We start from the raw sequence: 11,699 nt of genomic DNA on the forward strand, positions 1-11,699 counted from the left end.
GCTTCTGCTTCTGCTGAGTTCACAAAGTCAGTGGGAGACCCTCAGATTCAGTAACCACTGGCGCAGTTTTATTTACAGGTTGTGCTTCCACCACCTTTTCACCGTACCAAGCTGGCCTTCTAGCATCTGCACCCAGCAGGGAAGACCTATTGCTCCACTTCCACCTCCTGCCTCCCTCCCTTGGCTTCCATCCCCTCAGCATTTTATGCAGCCCCCATGCTGACTGGGCAGGCAGCTGTCTCTGGTTCTCTAACTAGGCGCAGGTTTCTCTCCAGCCAGCTTCAATTCACCTCCCTAACTGGAGCTGGCATGACACAGGGCAGACTAAGCAGGTATTGCTCAGCACCCTGTCACACTGGTGTTTGCACTATTCACCATTTGGGCCACCAATCCCTCTCCCACCCAGCTGAAGTAACTCACGGGAGGTGGGGTAAATCGTGGCAGTGTAGATGCCAGATAGATATGTTTCCTTTATTACTGTATACAATTTTTATTAATTGATTTATTCAACTGCCCCTGTGAATTTAAAATAATAGTGATGTTTAGTTTCAGTCTGTTATGGCCGTAGGAGAGTAAAGAGTTAAAAACTAGACAAATGGTCAGGCCTAAGTTATAGGGAATGGGGTCATGGCACGGACAAACCTTGTTTCTGCTAAATGGTATGAATTCTAGTTAGACTCTCTTATCTCTCTTCTCCTCCCTTTCTGGCCATCTGTGCAGGGGATGAGTCTATCACCACTCCTGCACAAGGCCTTGGTGGGAAGAAAGCATTATCTTCTTTCCCCCACCAGCATATCTTTACTTCAGAGACTGTTAATGTAAAATTAAGAGGTTTTAGGGTGATGTGCCTGCCCTCTGTATGGTAATCCTGTGAACAACAGACAGGGGCGGGTATAATTGTATTCATCATGTAGTTGTTAATATTCATTGTCAATGTAACCAAATAAGGTCTATGGGGAGTTGCTGGAAATGTATCCATTTACATACTGGTATGGATAAAAGAATTGTAAAGTAACACCTCCGCCCGGTCACTAACTTGCAGTGTCAAAGTAAAACTAGCAGGTAATAAAGGGTTCCATCTTCCCAATCCGCCCCAAGGACAACCTGTTTGGTTATTTCTAACACCACCATATGTCCATAATTTGTTCAGTAAAGGTGTGTTCACTCTAATTTAAGTATATTGTATGTTTACTTTGCATAATTGCATTGCTGAGTTAGAGCTATGTCACAGATTATTATAATTATTAGACTAGGTTTAGTCCTGGAAGCTCCCAAAGCATGCTATTGAGCGTGTACACAGTCCAGTCAGGTGGACGCACTGTCAATTTTAAATTCCTTTAAGAATAAAGAGACTGCAGCAGAGGGGTGGATAAAGGATTCCAACTTATCCTACATCATCACTGGGATACTCAGGATCTCCTGTGTTGTCAGCAACCTTAGGCGTCCTTGCACACCAGTGAGTGTTGTCTGCTCCTAAGTAACCCAGAAAAAGAAGAGAGTTACAGAAATATCTACAGACCCCTCGCATGAGGAGAGGATGAGGGTCCTGTGGGATGATTGACCTCTCTGCAGCCAGACAACACTAGTGGGGCAAAGCATTCAGATTATCTTGGAGGGATTCTTGGAGGTCAGAGTGTATCACCAAGAGCATTTGGTAAGTGAAAGCTAATAGACCCTGAGTCTGATTGAATTTACACGTGTAAATTTGGAGTGATGCTGTTGCAGTTGCAGTCGAGGTTTCTGATTTCAGAACCTGGCACTAAGAATTTTTGCTGTGTACTGCAAAGAGGCAGAGGCGTAATTTGGGATCTCAGTAATAGAAAAAAAATAAGGAGGGAATGAAACACATTTATAAATAGCATCAGTGCAGGACAGATGAATACAGAGACCATTTTCACTATGTCGTCAGCAAGGTCACAATTATTATATCACAGAGTGCTGAAGTAGGCTGTGGAACACACAGCCACAAGATATCAATGGGACCAAGAGTTTAGTAGGATTCAAAGAGGGACTGGGTGTCTATATGGGTAATCAGATAATCTACTTACTGTAGTGAAGGCTTTTTAAAATGGCTTGGGTGGGCTATAAATCTTCCTGATTTACACCATAAACTATGTCTAATTAATGTCTGGCAGAAGGAATCTTTCCCTGGGAGCAGAATATCTCCCACCTGTCTATTGCAGGGCTTCTTTTATCTTTCTTTGAAGCTTCTGGTACTGGCCACTGGATACTGGGCTAGATGGACTACAGGTCTACTCCAATCTGACGATATCTATCTTTGTATAGGTGGTGTACATAAGAATATAAGAACGGCCATATAGGGTCAGACCAATGGTCCATCTAGCCCAGTATCCTCTCTTCCAACAGTGGCAAATGCCAGGTGCTGCAGATAGAATGAATAGAACAGATAATCATGAAGTATAAACCCAAGACTGTGCTTTTGCTGATCTTGCCTAAGCTCCTGGAATCTCAAGACTTCAACTGAGAGCAGAATGATGTCTCATTCAATATCATCTAGTCTCCTATAATTTTTCTTTTCAGGAAATAACATTCAAAACTGCCTGGACCTGCTCAGAGCATTATGTCAGCTGTCAATGACACCAAATTGCAACCTGCAGTCTTCCTTCTCACCGGAATACCTGGGCTGGAAGAAGTCCATGTATGGATTTCTATCCCCTTCTGCTTAATATACGTTTTTTCCATATTAGGAAATTCATTCATTCTATTCATTATAAAAACAGATCCAACCTTCCATGAGCCCATGTACATTTTCCTTTCCATGTTAGCCATCACGGACCTTGGCTTATCAATATCCACCATGCCAACAACACTGGGCATATTCTGGTTTAACTCTAGGAAGATCAGCCATGATGCCTGTTTTGCCCAGCTGTTCTTCATCCACTCGCTTACATACACTGAATCCTCCGTGCTCTTGGTCATGGCCTTTGATCGCTTTGTTGCGATCTGTAACCCACTGAGATATGCTTCCATCTTAACCCCTCCAAGAATATCCAAGATGGGACTGGTGTCTCTGTTTAGAGGGGTGGCCCTAGTATTCCCACTCCCCATTCTCCTGAAACAATACCAATACTGTCAGGCCAATATCCTCTCTCATTCCTACTGCCTGAATCAGGAGGTCATGACGATGGCTTGTTCAGATTTCAGAGTCAACATCATATATGGGTTCTTTATAACAGTCTTTTCAGAGGGGTTGGACTTGCTGTTTATCTTTCTATCGTATGTTATGATCCTCAAAACAGTGCTGAGCATCTCTTCCCATGCGGCGCGCCTCAAGGCCCTGAACACGTGCGTCTCCCACATCTGCATCGTCCTGCTCTTCTACATGCCCGCGATTAGCTTGTCTGTGATATACAGATTCGTGAAGAACTCTTCTCCCTTGCTTCAGAATGTCCTTGGCAACGTCTCCTGGCTGATCCCACCCATGATGAACCCAATTGTGTACAGCGTGAAAACCAAACCCATTCGTGCAAGGATAATCAGGGTGTTCATTAAGTGAAGGTTCAGTTCATCAGGAGCTCACGGAAATTAAACCCCTGTAACTGGCTCCTTGCTATCCGACATCTCCACAGATCAGGGGGAGCCCTGGGGCAGTAGAGAATCCTACCGGTACAGCTCACATGTTGGTCCTATGATTTGGACACTACTCTGTAACTTGAGGTCAAAGGTCACACGGGCAGTGTGTGGAAGAGTTTGGAATTCAATGTGAGTTGCCTTATTCCGGCCTCACCCACAAGACCCTCCTTCCTTTTCTCAGCCACAGGATGGGAGCAGAAGGTAACAACCTCTAAATAAAAGAGAACAGAACTCTTCTCCTTTTTGTGCTCTTGTCGCACACAGCTCTGTGTGTTCCTGTCAGACGTAAAAACGTCCAGTCCTTTTGTTGAATCCTCCTAATCTCCTAAGCAACAGCAGCTGGTGGCCAGGATCTCCACGCATTCATTATGCATAGTTTAAATAAAATACATGAAGATCAAGCTCACTCGATTGTCACTGATTCTGGGTATAGAGCAGTATTTATTATTATTTTTCAGTGTTTGTCAGGGTCGGGCGTGTGCCTGGGGATGTGAACAACTCAGAGGAGAACGTGATCCCTGGGCACTTTCAGGCTACAATAGGCACTTGGACCTGGTATCTGGTGCATTTAGCAGCATCGAAGCCATGTGCAAGTATGATGGGCCTGGAGTGGTTTGGGACCCAGCAGTTTTCTATACATGGATCCTTCACCCATGGCTTAATAATAAACCCTAGCTCTCACAGAGCGCTTGTCATGAGGAGATTGATTAATTAAACAGTAATGTGTGAGCACAGGACCAGATGGGATTCACCCAAGAGTTCTGAAGGTACCGAAACATGAAATTGTGGAACTGCTATCTGTGTAATGCAACCTATCGTTTAAATAAGCTTCTGTTCCAGATGACTTGGGGATAGCTAATGGGACGACAATTTGTAAAGAAGGTTCCAGAGGCAATCCCATCAATTATAGGTCAGTAAACATCCGTACCAGACAAACAGGTTGACACGATAATAAAGAATTATCAGATACATAGATGAACACGATTTGTTAGGGAAGAGTCAACATTTTATTTGTACAATGAAATCATACCTCACCAATCTACTAGAATTCTTTGAGGAGGTCAACAAACACATAGAGAAAGGTGATCCACTGGATATATTGTATTTATATTGTCAGAGAGCCTTTAACAAGCGTCCTCGCCAAAGGATCTTAGGCAAAGTAAGCTCTTATAGCTTAAGAGAAAAGTTCTTCTGTATATCAGTAACTGGTTAAAAGATAGGAAACAAAGAGTAGGAATAAATGGCCAGTTGTCAAAATGGAGAGAGTTAAACAGTGGTGTCCTCCAGGGGTGTATAATGGGATCAGTACTGTTCCACACATTCAGAAGTGATATGGAAAAGGGGTAAACAGTGAGGTGGGAAAATTTTCAGATGATACAAAACTACTCAAGATAGTTAAACCCAATGCTGACTGCAAAGCATTACAAAGGGATTTTAGAAAACTGGGCGACTGGGCAACAAAATAGCAGAAGAAATTGATAAATGCTAAGGAATGAACTATACATATAAAATGACAGGGTCTAAATTAGCTGTTACCACTCCAGAAAGAGATCTTGGAATTTCTATGGATTGTTCCCTGAAAGCATCCACTCAATGTGCAGCAGCTGTCAAAAAGGCTAATAGAATGTAAAAAACCATTAGGAAAAGGATAGATCATAAAACAGAAAATATCATAATGCCACTGTATAAGCCCACGGTTTGCCCACATCTTGAATGCTGCATGCAGTTCTGGTCGCCCATCTCAAAAACAATGTATTTGACTTGGAAATAGTACAGTGAAGGGTGTCAAAAATGATTAGGGGGAAGGGAACGGCTTCCACATAAGGAGAGATTAATAAGACTAGGCTTCTTAATAGGTTGTAATAGAGATCTATAAAACCAAGACTGGAGTGGAATAAGAAAGTGAATAAGAAAACGTTATTTACCTCTTATAAAATAAGAGCCACAGGTCAGCCAATGAAATTAATAATTGGCAGCAGGTTTAAATATAAAAAAAAGGAAGATCTTTTTCACACAATGGGCAGGCAGCCTGTGGAACTCATTATCAGGGAATGTTGTGAAGGTCAAAAGCATAACTGGGCTCAGAAAAGTGTTACAGAGTCCCACGGAGGACAAGCTGGTCAGGGAGGCAGCCCCATGCTCCGGGTGTCTCTAAACCTCTGACTGCCAGAAGCTGGGTCTAAGTGACAGGGGATGGATCAGTCGCTAAATTGTTCTGTTCTGTTCACTCCCCCTGAAGCAACTGGCACCGGCCACTGTTGGCAGACAGGACACTGGGCTCCATGGACCATTGGTCTCACCTCATACGGCCGTTCCTGTGTTCTTAGATTGTTCCACAGATGGATGGGTAGCCACAGGCAGGCCATTTCCAGGGGCTCCCTCTTCCATAGAGCCAGTATAGCGCCCAGCAGAGGTCGCAGGGCTGCTCAGTGCACGAGGCCGATGTGGGCTGGTGCTGACACCTCGGGGTCCGGTAACACGACTGACAGAGGCTAATGGTTTGAGTTGGAGCTGGGCTGGAAAACAGAGGATTCTCCACCAATGAAAAATTTTGACCCATAGTAAAATTTCCTCCATTGTGGGGCATTTCATATAAAACTGATCATTTATACTCTGTTGCCATGGCGTTGCTGACCAAAGGAAGAAATGAGAACAGATGAATATGGACCTTGAACTTCAGAAAAACAGACTTTGACTCCCTCAGGGAGTTGATGGACAGGATCCCATGGAAGGCCAATTTGAAGGAGAAAATGAGTCTAAGGAAGATGACTTTATTTAAAAGAAACCTTATTAAAGGAGCAGGAAAAAAATATCCGTGTATGCAGAAAAAATAGCAAATAGGGCATGCAAACAGCTTAGCTTAACAAAGATCTCACATGAGCTTAAGCTCTAAAAGGAAGCTTACAAGAAGTGGAAGCTTGGACAGACAACTAGAGAGGACTATAAAAATCCTGCTCGATCATGCAGCCTGCAGCATATCCTGTGGGCAGTGGCTACTGTGACAGACCCCGGTAGCACATCTACAGTGAACCTGTGCTCCCAGGAAGATCCAGAGGGTCCGAGAGCAGTTGTGGAGGCACAGAGATTGTGGGTGGGAGGGCCTGGCTATCAGAGAATCACTGAGATCTGTGCATAGCTTTGGGGATCCATGGATGCTGGGTCGCCCTGTTTATATGTCAGGGAGAAGGGAAGGGACCTGCCCTACTGGGACAATCTGAGGGAAATTTCCAGGTAGGAGCTGTGTGGAATCTTCCTCCCCCAGCCAGCACTCTGGGTTTGTAATGCAGGAAAGGGGGATGCCGGGGAGAAATCTGAACCTACATAATCTGAACCTACATAACTATTATTAGACTATTTTACTGTATTGCAGCAAGATTACAGATGTAACAACATCATCGGTACCACTCGGCTGCCCTCAAGGGAGCCCATTCACTCCTCTGAGCCATACGCACTGTACTGACGGCCTGGATTGCAAGAATAGAGCCTGCGGCAGGACGTGTACTGCTGTCCAGTATGGCGGCATCACCGAGAATCCCCTGTGATTGGGCTTCCAGAAGTTTGCCATTGGCCGTGACGGGGTTAAAGCTGGCACACACTGAACCAATCAGCTGAGCGTCCCAGGTGGCCAAGTGGCCCCCCAAGGAAATAGGCAAACATGCTTCATAAGGACAGTTGCAGCCTGTCTGAGCAGACACTGCCTGCTGCCCGTGCAAGCTCTCCGCTGACTCCTTCTCCGTTAGGGTGCAGATCTCTGCTGGTAGCTGCTCCCCTTCTCGCAGGCATTGGGTACGTTGGTAGGTTTCTGTGTCTTTAAATCTTTCAAACGCCAAGGGAAGGGTAAAGGCTGCCAGCTGTTGAGATGGGCAGATGTTCTGTGCAGCGGCAGCTGACTCTGCTGGGCTGTGGGTGTGACTCAGTGACAGAGGCTGGAGAACAGGCAGCACTAGGTAGCCAGGGAACCCTCCAATCCATGTGCCCGTGGTCCATGCAGGATCATTCCAGATACACAGAAATCCCAGATTCTAAGCGATCTCAGACTGTGAAAACCCCAATGCCCTGAGTCAGGGTTTCTCAATGGGTCCCATTTCCAGAGGTGCCTTGAGCTCTGGGCAAGAGAAGAGCCCATGGAATATCAGTGACTAGTTCCCAAATCACCTCAGGTTTATTTGCTCCTGGAAATTTAATCAGCAAATCCATGTTCAAAGCTTTTATTCTCTGACTGGATTGTGAACCCAGGAATTCAGAGCTGTGTTGCTTTGTGGTAACGGATCATATAAGGCACATGGAATAGTTCTGTTTCGTGACTGGATGAGGGCTCCAGCATTTCTGCTCTGTAGATGCTCCTCACAGTTACAGGGCATCCTGCATCTCTGTCTCCTCTCTGGTCTCCAAGTGCCAGTTGTCAGCCTCGTCCCTTTCCCTCTCCTGGTGTAGAATACCTTGATTCTCCCACACTTTGAGGGTCTCTGACCTATGGTGAGAAGAGTGACCAGCCAGCCTTCCTGAACCAAAGTATTATTTTATATGAACCGTAGGAATAAAGCATCACAGGAGAGAATAAACGGGATTTAAAACAACAGTCTGTACGTCTCTCTGAAGCCCTTCCACTCTGATGGGGACCCAGGCAGGTTAATCATTTTCCAACTCTCCCAGCGCTGTCTGTGTGTGTGTTAGTGTCAGGAGCTTCTCAGCACCTGCTGCCCCACCTCTGGACAAACTCCCAGCACTGGCAAAGCAAGCTGTGTAACTTGGCTGGAGCCCGGATATGGGGTCTTCACAGCGTGAAGCTCAGGGGTTCTCTCTCAACATCCCTGAAGTGTTTAGTGAGAGATGGCTTTTCTTTAGCTATTGTTTCCCTTCCTGCTTGTTTTCCAGCAGGGTGCTATTAAATTAAGACTAGCCATGCTGGTAATATCCTGATATTTAACCCAATATACCATATCAACAGCCCAAGAATTGGGTTTAACATACACACTCATGATTATGGCATCTCAGCTCCATGGATGTCACAATACCGTTCCAAGGTGCTGTGTATTTTCTGAATACAATACATAGACAGTCAGAGAGAGAGTGAGTAATAGACGACTTTCATCTGTGAAATGAACTATCTGTTAGGTTCCCACAGGTTTTCACACTTTCATTCGAAATTTTGTTGGGTTCTGGAAGTGAAAAAGGTTGAAAACTAGTGTACTAGAGAGCGAGAGCCCAGGGAATGAATGTTGTATAGGATGATCCCATTCTGGATAAAGGCTGCAGATTGACATCGCAGACGCTAAGGGGAACCAGTCAGCTATTCACCCAAGGATAGAGGAACTACTAGTTGCAGAGGCTTTCCCAAACTTTTGACAAGAGAATGAATGAGGGCTGAGAGGCTGCAATCTTTTCAGTTTCGGAAGATATGTTTTATGTCCCCCTCTAGTCTGAGAAATCATCACTGAAAGAAGATACGAGGGGAAAGAATGGGTTTACATGTGTGTGCGCGAAAGTATAGTTCTATAAATGTAATGGCAAAACTTTTCATCTTAATACAGTTATTACAAACCAAAATTTCACTACATGCGTGTATATCGAAAGCCAGCAGCCGAGTTGTTGGAATCTGTACAGTAAGGACCAGGGGTAACTTGAGTATTTAATGGCCTTTGCTTTGGAAAGTATTTCAGAGGTATTCCAACTACTCTTTTCAATTTTTTCTTCAGTGAGTAGTTGCATGACACTGTCTCCTGGTAACTGACCAGAAGCTGTTCCTAACACTTAAATACAGGGTCCTGCACAGAATAACTCTGCAATACTTGCGTGAGAGATTCCAAAACATCATGAGCCAGCAGAACCACTGGTCTGTGTTTCAGCGAAGAGTACAGATGAGGTGCAGAAAAGGAGATTATATAAATACATAGTGGTTGTATCTAATTAACTCCCATCATCTCTTACATAAGCATGGCTGAAGTGACTTGCACACTCAACTGCATATGAGTGCAAAACTAATCTTTGCACTATTCACAATTTGTGACACCACCCCCTCTTGTGCCAAGATGAAGTAACTGTCTCTGTTCACTTGTAACTTGCCAAATATCTACAGAAATCTTGCCTGGGGAGAGGATGGGGCCCTGTGAGGATAAAGAAAAGCCTGTAGTTTGATCAGCCTCTCTGGATTCAGTCAACATTGGCCAGGAAAAGCTCTTCATCTTCTCCTGGAGCGATTCTTGAGGATCATACTTTATCACCAGGAGTATTGGATAAGTGAAAATAAATAGTGCCCTGTTCTGATCAAATTTACACATGTAAATCTGAAGTGACACTGTTGAAGTCTATGTTCCTGAACTCAGAACCTGGCCAATTACAGTACTGAGCAATTTTTTAAAAATCTTGGGGGAGCTATAAATTTTCCTGATTTACACCATGAAATTTGTCTAACTAGTGCATGTCAGGAGGAAACTTTCTCTGGGGGCAGGTTATCTCACAGCTGTGTAGTGCATGGCTTCTTCTACCTTCCTCAGAAGCATCTGGTATTGGCCACCGGATGGTGGGTCTATTGCAGAGCTTCCTCTAGCTTCCTCGGAAGCATCTCGTAGTGGCCAGTGGGCTGGACTAGCTGGTCTATAGTTTTGTTCCAGTCTGACAATGCCTGTCTTCCTATGAGTGCTGTAAATCCAAGATTCTATTTAACATCTTCCTTAGTTGGGGTCCTGGAAGTCCTGCACTGAGAGAAGAATGATGTCTTATCAAATATCATCTAGTCTCCTCTTATTTTTCCTTTCAGGAAATATCATTCAAAACTCCTCAGACCTGCCCATTATGTCAGCTGTCAACGACACCAAGTTCCAATCTGCAGTGTTCTTTCTCACAGGAATACTTGGGCTGGAAGACGTCCATGTCTGGATTTCTATCCCCTTCTGTTTAATATATTTTACTTCGATATTAGGAAATTCACTCATTCTGTTCATTATAAAAACAGATCCAAACCTCCATGAGCCCATGTACATTTTCATTTCCATGTTGGCCATCACAGACCTTGGCTTAACAATATCGACTCTGCCGACAACACTAGGTATATTCTGGTTTAACTCTAGGGAAATTAGCCACAATGCCTGTTTTGCCCAGCTGTTCTTCATCAGCTCACTTTCATTCACTGAATCCTCCGTGCTCTCGTCTATGGCCTTCGACCGCTTTGTTGCGATCTGTAACCCGCTGAGATACGCTTCCATCTTAACCCCTGCGAGAGTAGCCAAGATGGGACTGGTGTCTCTGCTAAGAGGGGTGGTCCTAATACTCCCACTCCCCATTCTCCTGAAACAGTACCAATACTGTCATGCCAACATCCTCTCCCATTCCTACTGCTTGCCTCAAGAAGTCATGAGGATGGCTTGTTCAGATATCACAGTCAACATCATCGGTGGCTTGTTTGTAACGGTCTCTTCAGTGGGGTTGGACTTCCTGCTCATCCTCCTCTCTTATGTGAAGATCCTCAAAACAGTGCTGAGCATCGCATCCCACACGGAGCGCCTCAAGGCCCTGAACACCTGCATCTCCCACATCTGCATAGTCCTGCTCTTCTACATGCCGTCGATTAGCTTGTCTGTGATATACCGTTTGAGGAAGAGCTTTTCTCCCTTGGTAGAGATTGTCATGGGTCATGTGTATTTGCTGGTTCCTCCCCTGATGAATCCAATTGTGTACAGCTTGAAAACCAAAGCCATTCGTGCAAGGATAATCAGGTTGTTCGTCAAGTAAAGAGTCATTTCATCACCTGGCTGTAGCGCCGGTGACACGGGAAATGAAACATATGAATCACCTTTTCCATCCCAGACACTTCCATAGTATCACTGAACATTAGGTTTGGAAGGGATCTCAGGAGGTCATATGGTTAAACCCCCTGCTCAAGGCAGGACCAACCCCAACTAAATCATCCCAATGAGGGCTTTGTCAAGCTGGGCCTTAAAAGCCTCTAAGGATGGAGATTCCACCACGTCCCTGGGTAACCTATGCCAGTGCTTCACCACCCTTCTGTGATTTTTGTTTTTCTTATATCCAACCTGGACCTCCCCCACTGCAGCTTAAGACCATTGCTCCTTGTTCTGTTACCTGCCACCACTGAGGACAGCCTAGCT

At 44.8% G+C, this 11,699-nt stretch overlaps 2 protein-coding genes across 2 annotated transcripts; both read left to right on the plus strand.

Annotated features, from left to right (window-relative positions):
* The first annotated feature begins 2,508 nt into the window (after positions 1-2,508).
* LOC137149990 (olfactory receptor 51G2-like) lies at positions 2,509-3,517 on the plus strand. Its single transcript, XM_067543638.1, has one exon. It carries the CDS (start codon positions 2,582-2,584, stop codon positions 3,515-3,517), a length of 936 nt encoding a protein of 311 aa, XP_067399739.1. The 5' UTR covers positions 2,509-2,581.
* A 6,869-nt stretch (positions 3,518-10,386) lies between these two features.
* Positions 10,387-11,322, plus strand: LOC137149992 (olfactory receptor 51G2-like). The gene has a single exon (XM_067543639.1). The coding sequence runs from the start codon at positions 10,387-10,389 to the stop codon at positions 11,320-11,322; it is 936 nt and encodes a 311-aa protein (XP_067399740.1).
* The last annotated feature ends 377 nt before the right edge of the window (positions 11,323-11,699 follow it).

The sequence above is a fragment of the Emydura macquarii genome, unplaced genomic scaffold, assembly GCF_026122565.2.
Source record: "Emydura macquarii macquarii isolate MOO-44397 ecotype Brisbane River unplaced genomic scaffold, CSIRO-AGI_Emac_v2 contig_934, whole genome shotgun sequence".
Taxonomy (NCBI): Eukaryota; Metazoa; Chordata; order Testudines; family Chelidae; genus Emydura; species Emydura macquarii.